Raw genomic sequence first — 20,182 nt, 5'->3', positions numbered from 1 at the left:
CCTCACTATTAGCATTTAACCTTTCCTTTCAGAAATACTGCATCCTGCAGTTCTGCAACAGTAAATATTTTGTGGGATTTCCTTAGAGGAGGAGAGAGCCAGGGTATTTCTGGTATTGATAGGAGTTGGGAGAATTGCTCAGTCAAGCCCAGAGGTGAATTCCTGCAGTTACAGAGCCTGGCTGCTGTGCTTTCCCTCCCAGCTCCCCCATCTTCAGCTGCTGTCAGGAAGGAGGGGTCCTCCCTGCAGCCTGGCTGTGAGGAGAGGCCTCTGCAGGCTGTGCCAAGTGGCAAAAGTGGAAGGGAACCAATAATTCACCTATTGCTGCTCCTTGTTGCTTCAGAGACCGAGAGGGGATTGCTGGCTGGAATACATGGGATTAAGCTATTAGCCCTGCTGAGCTCTGTTTTACCTAAAATGTCCTTAGGCCAGCCTGCTTTACCAACCAGAAAACACTGGAGTGAATAGCTGTTAAATTGAGCTTGAATATCACTATATGACACCATTTATTCTATCCATGCTGGCTTCTCCTGTTAGTAACTTTCTCTGGCCTTTTTGAGTTACAAGTGCAGTGAGTTTAGACAACTGTCAGCTATAATTCAAAGGAAAATTTAATTTTAGTGTGTTTTGGTTTTTTGCCACACCACTGGCTTTAGGCTTAATGGTTAAATAACTGCTTATGCTGGACATTCAGAAGGTTTTAGAGCACCTAATTTGGGCTTCTGTCCTGAATTTCCTTCAGTGGTATGGTCTCTCCCTACCCACAGATTATGTATGAAGAGACTATGAAAATTTACTGTGATACCCTCATACATTTTTACATTTAAACTAGACAAATGTACTTTTGTTAGAGAGGAGGATGGAGGATTTATATATGTAATTTTAGCTTTCCAAAGTAAGCAGAAGGGCTCAGTATAGAAGTGATATTTGTGAAATAGCTGGAAAAGTGCTCAAGAATATTTTGCTGCTTTGTAACTATATAAAGAAACTTGATTATATTGTGTGACCTTAAAGTGGCTGGTATAGTTTCTTTAAGATTTACATCTGGAGCAACAAATAATCAGTGCAAAGGGAAGGAACTAAGATTAAATTAAGTAATGCTGACTCAGATAAGTATCTGTTAAGCATAGCTATGATAGTACATTATTTTTTATGTAGAATATTCTACAGTGTGTGGAAGTGCCTCGTCAGGATTGTTGAGTGCAACTCCTGGCCCTATGGAGAGCACCCCAAGAATCACACCATGTGCCTGAGAGCATTGGAATTCTTACCTTTAATCTTTGAATATAAAATGGAAGAAACCCAAAATTTTGGGGGTTTTTGGGGGGGCTTTTTATTTGTTGTTGTTGGGTTGTTTTTTTTTTTTCTTTAAATCTAATCTGTTTTTATTGCTTCTATTTCTTCTATTGCTGTAATACACAATTCATGAAAAGTGGTTGGTTTGGAGCAAATTAAGTTTTCAGTTTTTGGAATGCTCTGGTCAATACCTGTAGATTTGTACTTTCAGTGTAGATGTTATGTAGATAATATTTAGGGCCTATGTGTTATTCATAATCATAAAATAAATGTTAAATTTAACTAGGTTTGTTTCATAAATACCTTTAAGGATGGAGAAAACTTTCAAAGATAATTTTTAAAAGAAAAAATGTTTTACAATGAGGGTATCAGTGAATAGTAACAGCTATTATGCAATTTATGTTTTAAAGTAGATTATTAGTACCTGTGACTTGTGTTGAGAGCAATTCAACATTACTTACAGAAGGGTGATGTCATGTCTTTCCTTCTGAATTTCTTGTCAAGGCTTCTTTTAGGGAGATTTATGTAGATAAGTGAAACTTCCTTTATGTGAATGAAAAATTATATTTAAGGCATTTATGTTATTATTTGCACTTTGATCCTCATTTCATGTTATTTGCTGATTGCTATTTGACTCTTCAAAATTTCCCACCAATCCTTAGTTCATGGCATTTGAGTGTAATAGTTATTATTCTGTGTCTAGCTTTTTTCCTTGGAAAGATGCAGATGCTGGTCTGGCCAGAAAACTGAGTCAATTTAGCCAGTATGAAGAGAGTTTAAAAAATAAAATAATAAGAAATGTTTCTGCTGTTTTTACTGCTATTGTAAGTGGTTTTCTTTTGTCCCTTTTTTCTTTTATTGTCTTCCAGGACAATAGAACTGCATTCCTTGGGCTCTTTCTGGTGTTTTATTGATCATTACAAAAAATGCTGTGTTCTGAATTGAGTTTTCAGAAGTGCAGGATCAGAAATAGAAAGTAAATGTGAAAGTTATTTAGAGCTAAGCACAAGCAGTTGTGTGAGAAAGCCAGATAGTGTCTTTTTAATGTGCAGAAATGCATCTTTTGAGCACTTCCAAATATTTTGCAAGATAACCTTTAATAATAGAACTTTCCTGGAACATGTAGTATTGTGATGTTTTTGGTGTTGAATGTGGTCATTGGGGCATTTCTTGCAACAGTTCTCTCTTGTTATACTTTGCTTTGAATAATGAATTGCCACACCAAGTGGTTGAAATGACACTGCTTGCCAAACCTGCATGAGTAATTTACTAACAGAAGCCAAGAGGAAAATGCTTTTAGTCGTTAACTGTCTTAGCTGAAATCTTGACTTTTGTCTCTTTCTGTTGTGCTTGTCAATAGATTTTTATACTAGAATTAACAGACTTTGCACATCACTTGGTCTGATTCTTGCTCTGGTCATAAAAATGTTTGTGCAATTGCTTCAATGTTCTTGTGTTAGTCCTGACTGATCCAACTTCTATCCCTCAGGCTTTTTCCTGTTGTCTATGCATAGGATTGTATTTGAAGTCAAAAAATCTTAAAGCAAAAAATAATTTTGCCACTAGTATTGCAGTCTTATATAGCAGGCTGAAAATATATGGGATTAGTAGATGGATAAATTTTTAATTCTTTGTTTTCAGACAGCCTGGGTTTGGAGCATCTAAAGATTAAGCAAAGCCCAGCTTTTGATTCAAGGCTGGCTTGACTGAAAATTTCAGAGTCTTCAAAATATAAGATTCTCTGCTCTCTGAGTGTCAGAATGAACCAAACTCAACTAAATTAAAATTGGAGTGAGCAAGCAGAAAAGCAAGAATGGAAAAGGGATGAGAAACAGGAATAGAAGATATTGTATTATTTGTTGCCTATTATCACATGCAACTGCAGGTGTAAACTAGGCTTACATAATTGAGGAGCAGGCTTAGTGCCAACTCATGTAACTGTAGGAGCATGAGAGGTGTGGCACACCAAAGGACAAGTAATTATTAAATCTGTGGAAATATTAAGAGTCATGTCCTGTTAAGCAAGGTCTTAATGAAGACTGAAGAGTAGATAAAATAAAAAATTAATAAATTAGCATATAAGGGTAGATTTGAGTATCTGTGGCCTCTTTTTTGTTTCCCAACCTATCTCAAGTGTTTCTGCATAATTTGGGACTGAATGTGAAGACTGCTTGATAGGTGCAAGAGAGATACTTCCTCTTCTCCTCATTGCACAGAGGTGTACTGGATGTCAGCTGTGTGCACAGTGCAGGGGATGTGGCCTGTGCCTTCAGAAGTTTGTACTCTGAATCTGGGAAGTTGGATCACCCGTTGGAGGAAGGTGAATTTCATCTGGGCTGAGGTTATATTTAGAGCAGGAAGCCTCTCTCAAGTCTAGTGTGTCTTTTCTGTTGAATGTCAACTGGATACTTGTACAGAAGACTAAAAATGAATCGTGAACATGACAACTGTTATATCTTGCATTACTCACAGCAGACAGGTTTGCTTTTGGTATTTCCATGAATTTTCTTTTCCTTTCCTCATCTGTGTGTTTAATTTGTTGTTTCTATTTATCTTATTTTGTTGCTGTTCATTGCAATGCCTCATAGAATTCAGGAAAAGACCTCTAAGATCATCAAGTCCAACTGTTAATCTGATACTGCCAGATCTACCACTAAACTCTGACTCTAAATGCCACATCTGCAATACATCTAGCACTGGTGACTCTACCACTTCCTTAGGCAGCCTGTTCCAATGCTTAACAACTCTTTCAGTGAAAAAAATTTCTTATATGCATTCTAAACCTCGCTGGTGCACCTTGAGGCTATTTCCTCTTATCCTCTCTCTTTTTCACATGGGAGAAGAGAGCGCCTCTCATCTGGCTACAACCTACAAGGGAACAATAAGGTCTCCTCTGAGTTTCCTTTTCTCCAGGCTAAGCAACCCCAGCTCCATCAAGTGCTCCAGCTAAACCTTGTGCTCCAGACCCTTTTCCAGCTTTGCTGCCCATCTCTGGACACCCTCCAGCCCCTCAATGTCCTTCTGGGATTGAGGGGCCCAAAGCTGAACACAGGCTTCCAGGTGCAGCCTCACCAGTGCCCAGGACAGGGGGACAATCACTGCCCTGGTCCTGCTGGCCACACTATTGCTGACCCAAGCCAGGATGTCATTGGCCACCTGGGCACACCTGGCTCATGTTCAGCCGCTGTCAACCAGCACCCCCAGGTCCTTTCCCCAGGGCCACTTTTCAGCCACTCTGTCCACAGCCTGTAGCACTGCCTGGGGTTGTTGTGACCCAAATGCAGGACCCAGCACTTGGCCTTGTTGAACCTCATACCACTGGCCTTGGTCCATCAGTCCAGCCTGTCCAGATCCCTCTGCAGACCCTTCCTGCCCTCCAGCAGATCAACACTCTCACCCAGCTTGGTGTCACCTGCAAATCTACTGAGGGTGCTGTCCCTGCCTTCACACAGATCAATGATAATGACAGTAAACAGGAGTGTCCCCAACACTGAGCCCTGTGGAACAGACTTGTGACTGGCCAGCGTTACAACCATGGGTGTAGCTCCATAGCCCTGACTCTCTCTGGGCCTGGCCATCCAGCCAGTTTTTTACCCAGCTGATTTACACTGGTCCAAACCATGAGCAGCCAGTTTCTGCAGGAGAATGCTGTGGGAAAACATGTCAGGCTTCACTGAAGTCTGGGTCAGCACATTGACAGCCTTTCCCTCATCCACTCATTCGTGCTGTGATAACAGGAGATCTGCTCCATGGCCTTTGCTGGCACCAAGGTCAGAGTTACCTTTGCTGACCTCCAGTCACCTGGGACCTCCCCAGTTAGTCAGGACTGCTGGTAAATGATGGGGAAGTGGCTCTGGGAGCTCTTCTGCCAGCTGCCCCAGTACCACTGGGTGGATCCCTTCCAGGCCCAGAGACTTGCACTGGTCTAAGTGGTGTAGCAGGCTGCTGACCGTTTCCTCTTGGATTACTTGGGTGTCCCCTCTGTGGAACAGCTCTGCAGCTCTGTGAAACTGAACATCACTGATCTCTCCTTCCTAAATCAGAATGAAACCTGTTGATCCAACATCATGTGCAAGTCATTACTCAGACTTGGTATTTTTCTGTTTGCAGATTCAGAAGGCAAATATTTTAAAGGAAAGATCAAGATATTATTTATTAGTGTTGGGGTTAACAGTGTTCATTCTTTCTGTTTCTTTAACTTTTTTACCATTGAGAGCAACATGAGAACCCTGCAAGACAAAAACTGAGTGTAAACTCTGTTCAGCAGTAAGTTCATATACATACTTGTAACTGCTTGTGTTGCAAAAGTAAAAAAAAAAATTAAGTATTTCTTGTTTTCAAAAAGTGGACACCATCCCCAACCCTCTTAAATACAGATTATCACATTCTACCCACCATAATTTTCTAGGAAATTAATTCTAAGTAAATAAAATAACATGGTTCCTAAATTGTCCCATCTGCTGTTTATAAGTCTATTATTTTAACTTTAGTAAAATAAATGATGTTGAATATTTTTTCTCAGTCAAACAGATCACTGGACACTTTCACACTGCTTGTAAAGCTTTTGAGAGATGTGATATACTTGAAAAAGATGCTGAGAGCCTTTCTTGACAGTGGAAGACAGCAGCATTTGTAATTCTTCAAGAATCTGTAGGAACATGGGGATTACTTTTGTTATTGACCTGGGATTGTTGAAAAAGAAACAGAGTGGAGAGATAGCTCTGACACAGTTGATTATGCTGCTGATGGGCAGCATAGCAAAAACTACATAGCAAAAGTTTGGGGGTCTAGATGAAATTAAGGACTGCTCTGAGGGCAGATTGAGTGTATGAAGAATATGTTAGTGCTGATTGTTAATGCAAGAAGTGAATAAAAACTGAAAGAAGTCATTAATGGGGCTTGCTTTCAAATTCATCTTTTTGAAAATACAGTTTAAAGAGTAGGTCTTTCACTGCCTGTTCACATCTGGGATATGCATAATAAAAATAACTGCTGTTGAAGCCGTGGTGCAATCTGTTATGCTATGAAGAGATTAAGACTTGGCAGTTCAGTTGAGACACTGCTTCACAAAAGTCACCATATGTAGGTCACGGTTTTTTAGTGTGTTCAAAGGCTCTTTGTGTTTGGGAGGTGTGATCTGCATCTTGTTCTACAGCCTGAGAGTTTCTAAGGAAATTCTTGTTAGCTCTGCTTCTTCAGGGGTTTACTTTTGTTTGGAGGGGATTTTTGGTTGGGTTTTTTTTGATGTGTGTGTTTGTAAAAGGTAAAGCTACTACCTGTGCTCTCTTGTGTCTGGAAAACTGTGTCTGTTCATCCAGCATTTAGTTGATGTTTTCCTATTGCCACAGGTACTTTCTGCCCTGTGTATAAACTGCCACTCTGTCTCTGACTGGTTTCTGCAGTTGTTTAAAGAAACCAATCACTAGAAATGTCTTTCAAAGCGCTTTTGGCCGAACTTAAATCCATATTCCTGAACTTCAACTTCACTGATTAAATATTTATAGCCATGATTTATTGACCTTGAAGAAGATTTGGCATGAATGAAAGGAAGTGGAAGTGCAGTTGGAACTCTGGCAGTCGCGTGTGTCCTGTTAATATTGGTTGACACAAGCTGGGTTGGCTGTGCTTGGTTTTTAGTTTGTCCATGGTGTTACAGCAGTACTTTATTCCAGGTGCTACTACCAGAAACAAGTCCAAGCATATATTTATTTAGTTTAGAAATGAGTTTGTGTTTTAATTTGCTCGTGTTTTAATTCTCTTGTCAGGAGTGTTGACTGTTCAATATGTTGTCCACTGCCTAGGGAGATCCCTAAGCTTTCTGGTATTATAAATGACTGGACACAATTAACTAAAAAGTGGTTTTTATTTGTATTAATTTGTGTTTTGTATTTGTTTTGGGTTTTTTTAGGTGCATTTTCCAGACACAGAGAGAGCAGAATGGCTCAACAAGGTAAGGACATTGCTCCCAAATGGGAAGGGGCAGGAGGGAAGGCTGAGATTAAAATAAAAGGTGAAGCAAGAATCTGAGAACAGAGTAGTTTTAACTTCATGCTTTATACACTTGAAGTCTCTGATTGTTGATCCAGTTAGTCACAAGAAAGATTAAATTTAGTTTCATGGTCCTGAAGATGTGAGTTTTATGAATGATTTAAAGTGGCATAACAGTAATGACAGCTATAATTGTGTAGAAGTCATAGCAGCTGTAAACACAATCTTTAATTTTCTACTTGTCTGGGATACTTTCCAGTTACTGTAGGTTCCTGACCTACAATCTAAAAATAAATGAAATTTGCAGTTTTGATTTGTGTGTGTGATAATCTAAGATATAAATCTATGTAGCTTACTTTTTAAAAAATAGCTTTTATTCAAAGAGCATAGAACATGAATTAATTAGATAATAGTAAGAAAAAAGCAATATAGAATTTTCAGATAGAAAATTCAGATGCAGTGAAGTTCTGATTTTTACATTTATAACTTATTCATGTATTTTAGAGCTGTACTTCCATGTAGATTTTCTTTTTTCTCCTTAGACTGTAAAACAGATGTGGCCTTTTATTTGTCAATTCATTGAGAAACTCTTCCGAGAAACCATAGAACCAGCAGTGAGAGGAGCAAACAACCACCTCAGTACCTTCAGCTTTACAAAGATTGATATTGGTCATCAGGTCAGTGTCTGGGGAGGTTTTTTTAAGAGACCCTGTTTTACACAACATTTTCACGTAGCCTGTTCAAATCTGCACAGAAATATTTCCCTGTGACACTTGGTCATAAGCCTGATTCGGATTTCTGTTGTAACATTAAAATAAAAATATGTGGGTTTTTTAGCAGAGGCTTTATTGCATGTCCTGGGATCTATGCTTCAGAAACTTGACTGAGAATTTGGAGATGACTCAGTGTAGCAATGCCTGGTCACATGAAGAGCTCACAGCAATGTGATTTTAATATTGTTCATGCAGTGCTTTACCTTAAGTGAGCAGGGACCATTATCCTTTTGGCAGACGGTCCAGGTGCAGTTTTCTTGTCACAGATGCACTTCTGATCATGTCATGTGTGGAGTCAATGACAAGGCTGCTGGCTTGGCTTTTCAAGGAGTGCACAAATCACAGTACAAAGGGGCATACAGGTGTCTGTCTTCTGTTCCATGCCATGAAAGAAGGGGTCTCATGCCTGCAGGAGAGCTTGTTTGACCAGTGCAAGCTGAGAATGATCCCCTCTGATTACAGCAAGTTCAGCACTACTTAATCATCCCTGCATTAACCAGAACTTTTCTGCTTTGAGATGCAGTTTAACAGCTTTTTCTTGAAGTTGTCTCTTGTGTTTCTGTTGCTTGTCATAAATTGAATTTCAAATAAGGATTTAAAAATCAACACCCCCACACACCCTCAAATGTTAGGAAACCTAAAATTAATTTTCAGGTGTGATAGAGGGGAATTGTTTTTCCTCTCTTTGTGACTCTATTTCATGTAGGTTAAAGTTCATTATGCTTTACTGCACCTTTGTGTGTTGGGTTTATTATTTTTTTTAATTGTAAAACCTTTTACATGGGGCCTCTGTCCTGCCCTAGATATATTTGTATTATAGACTGAAGCATCCCTTTTAAGTAGGTTTTAGATTAGCTCCCAGACCTCTGTATGGTTCTGCAGCTGAATTGAGTAACCTTGGACATGACAAAGAGCTATTCTTACTTTATATTGCAGCCTTGATTGAATTGATTGAGCTGCACAGCCCCAACACAGCAGCGAGATTTTGATTTTACAGAAATTATCAAAAAGCTGTAAATAGAAATAAGAAAATTTTTCAAGAAAGGAAAGACTCAAAAGTGAGGTTGTTAGTCATCCTCTCTTGCCCAGTGTTTGGTGAATATTTGAGGCTTGAGTGTGTGATTGATCTGTGTTAATTCTGTGTGAGGGAGAGAGGGGAGAGCATGAACACAATGATTTAGAGAGACACAGAGTGGTTGATACAACTTGTTATGGGAATTACAGATTCTTTTCCATCTCTTCTCACTAAATTCCACTTAAAGCAATTGTGTTTTTGTGAGCTAAATTTAGCTTGTTGTTGTAGTTACACAGAAAAGAATGCTTTGGGAGTGTTAGACATACACCTCTACAGAGAAATCAGATGTTTATGCAGGGGAGAGGGAAAGCTTGATTATTAAATATTTTGTAAATCTTGAAGTTTAGTGGTCCATACCCAGGATAATTCTGGAAGGATTGTGGTTAATTGGATCCCAGCAAGGTAATTTTTACCCTTGAAATAAGAATTTGAACTAAATTGTGCTAGCCTTACTTCACACCTTTTAATGTTTATAGTAGGTGCTTAACTTCAGACAAGAATATGCCTATATTCACCTTTAATTCAAAGTTAAGAGTTTAATATACTTCTGTAGAAGAATCCAATTTTTACTTGCTTCATTGTTCCAGCCTCTGAGGATAAATGGTGTAAAAGTGTACACTGAAAATGTGGACAAAAGGCAGATCATTTTGGACCTTCAAATCAGGTAAACTTTATTCCTATATTACAATGGGATCCCTGCTTTATAATTTGCACATTGTTTGATTTGGCAGTTACACTGGCCTGAAAGGAGAATTGGTTCATTATGCAAATATAGTCAGTTCTAATTGTGTATGAATGGAGGAAGAAGCTGCATGCTGTAAACAGCATTTATCTGAGGGAAATGGAATATCAGCTCTGTGTGGTTTCATCATTAAAGTCATGTTTGTTAATTAAAAAAATACTTTCCAAAGATAAAGCACTATCTTTGACTTTTTTCCTTAATGTGTTAATACTTTGCCATTAAATGTAGTCTGAAATCTAAGATGTAAGATTTTTTGGGTTTTTTACTTTTCTCAGTTACTTATTATTTTATAAACATAGTATTAGGAAAAAATAATGATAGGTACAGAAGAAATTGTGTTTACTTTACCAGAGTAAATCTGTGTGTTATAAAATGCCAGAATGACTGTGCTCCATTGCTTCAGCCTTCTTTGCAATTTCATCATGACTCCTTTTATATAGGTTTCTCAGCAGGTCTACCCTACATTTACCCCAGTCATTCTCAACACAATCTGCAGTAGCAGAGTTTTTTGAGAGTTCAGTAGTGAACCCATAAATGTTTTTGCAATTGACCATCTTTGGTCTGTGTTACCTTGGCTACTTTTGCCTGCTTGTGGATTATGGAAAGGCCAAATTTGTCGGTCACTGACAGTCCAGCAAGGAGCAGCCTTCTGTGCTCCTCACTGCTTGCCTGGCAGCAGCCAGGAGGGTCATCAGGCATCTCAGCTTCAGAGGCACTTCCAAAATTTGAACATGGTTATTCTTAAATTTGAATTATTTGTCTAAAGCTCAGCTATGCTGAAGCCTTTGCTGCTTTGGCAGAGCTGGGCAGGCCCCAGAGTGATAAGGGAAAAAGCTGCTGTCTCCTTCCCTGGGTTCCAGAGCAGCTGGGGGCTGCATCTGTGAACAGAGCCCAGTCTGTATTGAATTGAATCACTTTATTTCTGTAGGAAAAACACAGCTGTTCAAATCAGGGATTGGTGTTGCTGGACAAAGTACAGCAGGATTGGCTCTTGAGAGCTTATTTCACTGGATGAATGTGTTAGCCCTAATGGAGCAACTTCTTTCAGTTTTCTCTCTGTTGCCACTTCTGACAGCAGCTGGGAGAGCAGCCTCACCTCTTCAGAGACAAGCCCTCAGGAAAACAATCTTGTCTGACCAAACAGTCCATAGAAATTGGTTTTAAGAAGCTCTTTCTGTTCCAAAACCACTTCATCCCTTTAAGGCAGAACTATTCACAGGAAGACAGAGTAAATCTAGTTTTGGTTGTTTTTTTTTTTTTTCATTTCTGCTCATCCTCATGAAGTAGATACAAGTAAAAAGGCCAATAGGTTTGTACAAAAATTTCAGGAATAATGTCCTGTTACATAGACCTGAAGGAAATCTGTCTTATTGCATTACCTTGCAACCTGCTTAGTTAAGTGGTAGACAGCTGCAATAGAATCCAGTCTAAAAGGCTGAAATACATTCCTTGAAGTGGTTGAAATAACAATAATTGTGCTGGGTCAGTTGGATGCCTGTTGAGCCCAACATCCTGTGTCTAATGCAGGTGGCACAGGCTTCCAGGAAGAAAAGGGAAACGAGCTCTGGAGTGGCTATCACAGCTTCTAGGAATTAAGGCTTAGACAAAACCATCATCAAAGGAAATCCTGTTTCATATTTAAGACTTTTCCTTGTCACCTCATTCAGAAGGGGCTCTTTTTCAAAGGCTTTTAGTATGCAAGTTTAAGACAGAGAGCTCCCCTGGTCCCCTGTACCAGTTGTTACTGTTTGATGTTGTTTGCTTTTAAATAGTTTGATTTATATGTCCTCTGAGAGTCTTATCACTGGGATTGTCTCAGTCAAAACAGGAAGAATAAGTGCCTCTTGATACGTTTAGATACAGAGTTAAATACAGACACCAACTTTAAATTGTGTCTTATATTACAGTTTTGCAAGATTATAAAGAGCAGTCTCACTGCTGGAGAAAAGTCCATCCTTTGGAGTATTTACCCCTGTAGATTTGAATATCCAGTTAAATTAGTTTGTTATAACTTTCATTTATTTCTAAGTTTAAAGTTAGGAGCTTCTATAAACCCTTCATTCTCTAAATACAGTTGAGAAGGACCTCTCAAACAATCTCTCTAAACATTCATAAGAATAGTTGTAGGAAGCCAAGCCCTGTGGGGTGTGTGGTGAGGGAAGGAAGGAAAGATTTTATTTATATTTTTTTCAGTTTAAAGTACATTAATTCTTTTAAGAATCCCCTTTTATCCTGCAGTTCCACTATTGTGGCTTCTTTTAGAGCCCTTTCTGTTTGTGGTGGGGTGTGTGCATTTGCTTTGGACCTTCCATAGTGCATTTAAGAGTTTCAATGTGTTTCCAAAACTCTAGAGTATTTTTTTGCATCATCCTTGAGGGGATTTTTTTTTGTCTGCTTTTAATTTTAATTGCAAAAGGAGTGTGTTTTGGTTTAGTTTCTATTGTTCTGCAAGGATACTGAGTGCATTATGATCATGGCTTCAGAGAACTTTTCAGAACTCTTTGGAGCAGGTTTTGTGCATCACTTAGGGTCCATTTAAGAACTTCACTCTAAGTAGCTTGAATAGCTAATCCACAAAGCACTCACTGGAGAGTGTATTTAAAGGTTCAGTTTGAGGACCTTTGCCTTTCTCTTACTGTGGAGTTTATGTTAAAAAAAATTATCAAAACTCATTGCAGTTTCAAAGTCTCGTTCTCGATGACAAATATGAGCGAGGGAAAAATTTCAACCACTTAAGCAAATGAAGCTAAAATCTAGAGGAATTGTTAGTAAAAAGAAATCTTACATTTGCTAAAGTGTGTGAATGTAGTAAATACTTGGGTAAAGGTTATGGATCAACAGAAGACAAGATAAAGCCAGTCAATTCAAATGTGAACTGTAGCAAAGAAAGCAAACATTGAGAGATTGAAGAAGTAGTTGTTAAAGGCCTGAGTTTTTTCAGCTTTTCATGACACAAAAAAATTGATGCACTGAAAGAGTTTTAGGCTGCAGATTGAAGCACGTGGCAGATTTTTTCAAATGTGGAATACTTGAATGGGGAGATTCACTGCATTACACTGGCAGAGGACAGATGTAAAAATAGGGCCAATTCAGTGTACAATTCAGTCCAGTGTACAGAGCTACATAGGAAATTATTTTGCTATAACCTCTTATTTTTTCTTCTTTTCCTTCTGGGTATCTTCCATGGGCTACAATGACCACATGCAGTACATCATGCTTCTCTTTTGATTCAGTACAGCTGCTGTTAATATTCTTACAAGAGTGTCCTCATTAAACTGTGATCCATCTCAGTATTCTGTACCTTAAAGGGATCATAAATATTTCTGGGATATTGTGATCTGAATGTAGGAATTTGCTTACTAAATGAGCTTTCAAGTTGTATGGTGTATTACAGTGGAATTGTGTAGACATCGACTGCTAACGGACCCAGCCAAATATCTTGGGGGATAAAACCATATTTAGCTTTATTATAAAGTTAAATGTTGTTGACTTAGTCCCCTCAAATGCAGTTTGTTGCTATTTTTACTTCAGTTTGTCATCATGTTGTTATGGATTTTCAAACAAGCATATTGCTTCCCAGTATTCATAACACAAATAGTTCTGGTGCTGCAGAGTGCTGAGATTGAGGTTTCAATTGCAGGTTTTAATTGACCTTGCTTCTCTGTGTCATGTTGTTATGCAATTATATATATATGTATGTAGGAGTGTATTTATATATATCTCTACTATCTCTATATATAGTTAGATAGGTTAAAAATAGAAATTACATCATTTTAAATTGTGTATTAAAAGTTACATACCTATTTTTAAACTGTACAGTCACACTACATTCTTTCCAAGGAAAGCAACTGTCACCTTCCTTTGACATAGACCCCATCATGTTGTTGTCTTCCAGTTCCCCAAACTGGCCATTAAACAAAAAAGATTCTACAAAGTCTTATCTTTTGAATAGTCGAAAATAAATTCCAGTAATGGATATTTACAGGAAAGTCTTGGTACTATGGTTTATTTCTGTTCAAGGGATTGATAAGATTTGCATTTGTTGAAATCCCAAAGACAGCACCACCACACACAGAGCAGAGGAGGATACAGATGATTTGGGTAATGGATTTGTGGAATGCAGCAGCTCTCACCTTGTTTTTTCTTTTGGTAGTTCTTTGTGCCCATCAGGCTCAGGGGAAGGGAACAGCAATCCTGCTTTTCTGCTCTTACTGTAGGAGTAATTTATTCTATAATGACTTGAGCCTAGAACAGCCAATGAAGAGAGCAATTCTATTTGTTAAAAATTACCCAAACATTTTTGTAATAAGATTACTTCATCCTCCCAAGCACAGCTAACACTGTACAGACCAGTTCTGAGGAACTAATGTGCAGAAACCTGGGCTCTGCTGCAGAATCTGGAACAGGATGCCCTGCAGAGGGAACAATTTCCCCCTCCTTTCGGCAGTGTCTGGCTTTAATCTGGCTCATCTCCATCCCACTTGGCTCCTTCTTCCATTTTCTTTACCTGGGCAGTCTGTTCAAAAAGCTTTTCAGATTTCATTTTTTCTTCTGTTACAGCCTCAATCTTCTTAGAGAGTGTCCTAGTCCAGCTCATCTCTCCCTACCTGGAGCATGGTATTCAACTGTTGGGCTTTGCTTTTAGCTCTCATTCTGTAGAATCCTTGAATAATTCCATGCTAAATCAGAGTTTCAGGCTTTCTTCCTGAATTCCTTGAGTCTCAAAATTAGTTTGTTTTCAGAACCAATGTGTCTCATGGTAGCACCAGCTCTTGGGAAAAGTTGCTCAGCTCTGCTGGTACATGGTTGAGGGAAAGCAGTTAGAAATCCAAGCCTGAGTTGTGTGTGAATAATCTTGCAGCCTTGTAGCATGGGCAAAATAGATGGGACTTCTTTTTACCAACTTGACAAATCTGAAATACAGGGCAGCATCTGGAAAATTTCAATCACTTGACCTTGCATCCCCAAAAATGGGATGCAAGAACTGTTCAGGGAAAAATATGCATAATTTTTAATATGTTCTTTAATTTGCTTCCTGCCTTCTCTCCCTTCAGAAAGGGCTTAACTGTTTTTGGTTTAGAACTTGCTTAGAAGATCATTCAGCTCAGCATGCCCTGCTTATTGAAATTCTAAATACGACTGGCTTTGCAAGTCTATGAATATTTCAGACAAGTTTCATTTTTAGCATAACTACCATCTCTGTCTAGTGCTTCTCATGATTATGTGAGACGAGAGTGGATTTGGGTACACTTACAATCAATGAGATCTGTGGAGAGCTTTCCTGAAATGGAGTATGAGTTCTGTGTCCATTTTTTCCCAAAAGTAGGGCCTTTTGCTTGCTTCCTATTATGCATCCTTCTGGAGATGGTAGCAAACCTAGGTATTAATTTGAGTGATTTTGATGACAGTGATGCTTTGAAAGGGGTGTTTAAGCAAACTGACATTGTTTTATGTTCTAATATTTCAACCTGCATTTTTTGTGCATACACTGAGAGACAAAATACATTGTCATGACACTGCAAAACAGAACTAACCGTTTATTGCAATTTAGTTCATAAAAGTGAAATGTATGCTTTCTTTTTTGGTTTAGTTTTGTTGGAAACTGTGAAATCGATTTGGAGATCAAGAGATACTTCTGCAGAGCTGGTGTGAAAAGCATACAGGTAAAATTCAGGTTTTTTTCTTTTGATTTTCATATCACTAGATCACTGTTTTCTGAATAAATAATCTATAAGACAGCAACAGAATTGTGTCGTTTTCTAGCTTTTTTTTTTCTGATTTGAATAGTATTGATATTGCATTAGAATTTCAGTAGCATGACTTAACATAAGAAAAAAAATTCCTTTAAGATGTAGAACAAATATGTAACATTTACTACAGGAAGAGCTGGAGATAATTTCATATCAAACCAATGTGATGTGTTGTATTCAAGTGATGTGTCAGTTTATAAAGGCACCACGGAGCTTGAAACTTTCTATCTGATGCTTAGATATTACATGAAATAATTACTGATGCAATTACTATTAGTTACTATTAATTACTATTGCCTTCTGATATTGTTTCTGAGATTTCCTGGATGTTCTGATAACAGACCTCTCCCCAAGGAGCAGAATTAGCTCTTTTACATGTGTCTCTTGACACACCTGTAAGCATTTACCTGCTTTTGCTCCACTGCCTGTGGTGCCACTGTGCTTCTTGTGTCACATTTGTTTTTGTGGAGCTGTAGAAATAATCTACTTCACACTTTTAAGAAGTTACCTCCCATGTGACACTGCATGATACAGATGAATGTGATGAATTTTTAAGCACAACTGTTAAGTGCTTGTATGAATTTTTGGGGGTTTGGATGACATATAAAGAAATAATTTTTTCTATATATATAATTCTTCCATAAGCAAGAATTTAATAAATTAGAAGTGTGAACATTGCCAGCAAATAAATTTTATTTAAAACTTGAATAAAGTAAATTTCACTGTCTTTTTTTTTTTCTTCTCCTTTCACAGATCCATGGCACCATGAGGGTTATCCTGGAACCACTAATTGGAGACATGCCCCTAATTGGAGCACTATCCCTTTTTTTCCTGAGGAAACCTGTAAGCACTTTTATCTCCCTTTCCACTTTTTTTAGAGTGCTGATGATGGTAGTTAAAAAATGATGGAACAAGAATTAAGCAGCAAAAGGAAAGAGTTTGGGAAATCACTGCTGTTTGCTTGAACTTTGACAGATAAGCACTGGAAAAATTTTATGAATGCTAGCAGAAACCAAGATGGATAATAATTACCTTGGAATTTGGAAATGTGTTTCGTGAAAGCTGTCAAACTTTTCTTACAAGTCCTCTGGGTAAGGAAAGATCAACAGATACCATCTAGATTGGCTGTAAAAAAAAGCTTTTATTGCTGTTCTCATGATATTCTGTAGATCTAACTTGAAATTTCACAAAGTCTGTGCAAGGTTGTTAGGAAAACCAATGCTGGTGTTAGCACAAATTAGAATGGGAAATTACCCACCTACCATGAAGTTTTTGTCCTAGATTGCAAGTGGGCAATTTCCATTACATTGACCAGTGACCCAAGTGTGAGGGTGGATGAAGCACGTAGTGAGATGGAATTGGAATTCAAAATGATCATGATAGCAGCAAAAGTGGAAAGCAGAGAGAAGGTCACAGGCCAAAGTGCATGTTTGGGCAGGAATAACAGTGAAACAAAGGTAAGATCCAACAAGGTCTGGCTGGTATGAAAATGATACAGCCAAACTGGCATGTGTAAACAAGAGGACAGCCCTCAAATGCTTTCAGTTTTAGGCACAGCAATTCACCAAATCTTTTTTTATAAAAGTATCAAGGATAATATAATACACATTGCACTTGGCTGGTGGAAAATTCTTTGATGTTGTGTATGTGTGTGTGAGGCAGTTTCAGCAATTTGAAGTTTGGTGCTGCTTTAAATAAGTCTCCATAAGAGCCTAACAGAAAATGTGAACAACATGGAAATTCTTATGCTCCATAGATTTCTTTAAACAAATTAATTGTTTCCATCTCTTACTTGAAAGTTTATTTTCCATTGGAAGCTTTCCTTGAAGATGTTCTAATTAAACATTAAAACTTACTGTGTCAAGGTTTAACAGTTTCAGACAGGCAGTCACAAATTACAAGTGCATGGATTTAGACACTTTGAAGCATCACAAAGTGATCACCTTGGTTTCATCAGCAGTCTGAAACTCTGAAAAGTTAGTTTAGGCTTGGGGGGTGAGAGTGAATTCCTCAACAGCTTTAGGAGCTATGTTGTTACTTTCTTCAAAGAAATCACATTTCTGTGATATAGCTCTTTTGAACAAATGTCCCGTGCTAAATTTTTGCTACCATGTTGAAAAATAGTTTTGGTTTTAGATGTTTATGGATGGCCTAGAAAAAAACTTAGGTCACTTGTGTATTTATGTGGCTTGTTTCAGATGTCTAGACAAACCCTGTGTGCTTGGGTAGAAGGAATGGAGACTTAAATCTTAGTAAAATATGCAAGAATTTGGAAATATTTTGTACCCGATTTAGTCAGTGTTTTTGTAAATTGAATTAGTTCATACAAAACTGGTAAAACATCATTGCTCTTATTTGGAAATAGTTGAGAAACTACATTGGGATGAACCAAGTTTGGATTTCCACAGATTTCTTTGAAGTGAGCCTAAACACTAGGAGATGTCTGCTTAAGTTTCACCTCATTTTTAATCTGTGGCTGAGCTGTGAGTGTAGGACAACTGCTAATCTTCATGTTTATCCTAACAAAGTAAGCATGGCCCTGAAAAGGATTGAATGCTGTCTTATGCTGGCTTGCCCTATGTAATTGTTAGCATACTCTCTGATATAATTTGGTATGTAATCCTCTCCTAAACAACTTCCATACTCAGTACAGTCCCCAGCTCATTCCAGGGACCATCCAATAAACAAGTTAAATGCAAACATTCTGGTTTAGAGGAGAACAGGGAGAAAAGTGGAGCTGTGTGGACAGAGGTGCTGCCTCTTTTTCCCCTACAGGAATAGCATTTCTCCATTGTCTAGATGTGGCTTGTGCTGTCTCTCTCAGTGCTGTTTTGTACAGTCCTTCTGCAAAGCCATTCTGACACACTCAGTGCTGGAGCCATGACCTGACCCAGTATGTCTGCACTGTCCTGGGATACCTCCTGCAGGTGCTTCTGTTTGGTGCCTTCTGGGGGAGAGGAAGGAAAGCTGGCAGTGGTAGGAGGAGAGATCAGCCCCAGGAATCCTTAGAAGCAGTTCCTGGCACTGCTCTGCTCCCCAGCATCCTGCTCTGGTAGGAGGTATCCAAACCTTCCACTTGTGGTACTCCCAGAGCCTTCTCCAGTAGATTTTAACTCTGGTACCTGTGCCCACTCTTCCCTAGGGGTGATGCATCTGTAAAGTGCTTAACTAGGACAACTTGCACCTGAGAGAAGAAACTGAAAACATATCAAGTGAAACACCCCTCATTTGGGGTCGGTTTGTGAACTTTGGGAAATAGTTTGTCCATGGTAATTTTGTCTTTTGTCCTACCCTTGACACTTTGTTAGTGGGACAAAAAAAAGGATGGGAGGTAGAGCAGAGTATCAGCTTGGACTAAAAAGTCAAGCCCTCTCCAAAAGTATTCAGTTACAAAAATGTAAAAAGTGTTTTTCACCCTCCTTTCATTTAAAAACTAAGGTGGTAGTGGTCAATGTCTGAGCAAACCTAAGGGTGAATGGTTCAAAAAATAATCTAAGATAGGCCATTACTTTGACAGCTATCCATGGCTCTTCAGCTTTTTCCCAACAGACTTCTCTCCCCACCACAGTGTGTTTTCTCAGTGTTTATTTTTCTAACTTCTGTAGAAAAATGTAAAATAAAGCTTATTATAACAAGAACCAAATTCTGTTCTCTTACTAGAGAGCAAATGGCTGCAGCCAAATAAAGCTTTTCTTAAATATTTTTGTTAGAAGAGAAGAGGAATTAGCTGGCAGCTGGCATTAGATTTTGTTCTCATATTTTCCAGTCTAAAGTAACTGGCAACAATTCCTCTTGCTCTGTATCATCTGTTTGCTGGACTTAATGACTATAAAAGGCAACATGGCCTATGAGTTTACCAGTCTCATATTTCTGAGTAATACATAAAGTTTTTGATCTTTCAAGAGTTCTTACATCTTATGAAACTTTCTCTATACTGTATTTTGTTGTTATTGTGAGGAAGATGCTAAAAGTTTCATCAGCTTATTTTTTAAATCCAAATATGTAGGATATTTCAAGGGAGGGAAATATGTGCATTCTAATGTTTGAAGTGGTCTTTTAAATCTCTGAGTGTCAGTGCTAGAGAGAAGGTGGCACTGGATTAAGAGCCACGATTTGTGAGATTCTTTGCATTTTCTCACCATATTAACATTATGTGTATTTACCAGATAGTTGGTTCTCAAAGTTTTAGCTATCATTTTACTTCTAGCATTAATCAGTGCATAGTTATTTTGATTTGCTGTTCAGTTATAGCAGTTTATATGGCTTATAGTTGTACTGTAAATGGATAATTTTCAAAAGCTTGTTCAGTGGCACACTCAGCGTTGAGGGTGTGTCCTAACCCAACCGTTTTCTCTTAATAAAAGCCAAAAGCCTCCCAATAAGGCAAACACATAAAAAACTAATGTTCCAAAAAAGAACAATGGCTGGAAAACAGGATGTCTTCCAGGAAAAATGGGCAGCTCTTCCAAAGCTCTCATTTTCAGATTCCCAGTTTTGCCTTCCACTTGCTGACTTGAGTACTGCTCTCCTTCTGCTCACTTTACAGATTGGTTCTGTC

At 38.3% G+C, this 20,182-nt stretch overlaps 1 protein-coding gene across 4 annotated transcripts in view; it reads left to right on the top strand.

The window, feature by feature from the left end:
* The window catches only part of ESYT2 (extended synaptotagmin 2), an 80,554-nt gene that overhangs the window by 23,159 nt on the left and 37,213 nt on the right, over positions 1 to 20,182 (top strand). For all 4 annotated transcript variants that reach the window (XM_054514417.1, XM_036401250.2, XM_036401258.2 and 1 more), the window contains exons 2-6: positions 7,205 to 7,246; positions 7,827 to 7,961; positions 9,720 to 9,796; positions 15,465 to 15,537; positions 16,378 to 16,467. In XM_054514417.1, the coding sequence (XP_054370392.1) occupies positions 7,205 to 7,246; positions 7,827 to 7,961; positions 9,720 to 9,796; positions 15,465 to 15,537; positions 16,378 to 16,467 (417 nt within the window). The remainder of the gene's footprint in view (positions 1 to 7,204; positions 7,247 to 7,826; positions 7,962 to 9,719; positions 9,797 to 15,464; positions 15,538 to 16,377; positions 16,468 to 20,182) is intronic.

This window comes from Molothrus ater, chromosome 1 (assembly GCF_012460135.2).
Source record: "Molothrus ater isolate BHLD 08-10-18 breed brown headed cowbird chromosome 1, BPBGC_Mater_1.1, whole genome shotgun sequence".
Lineage (NCBI taxonomy): Eukaryota > Metazoa > Chordata > Aves > Passeriformes > Icteridae > Molothrus > Molothrus ater.
This window is presented reverse-complemented; position numbering and strand designations above follow the sequence as displayed.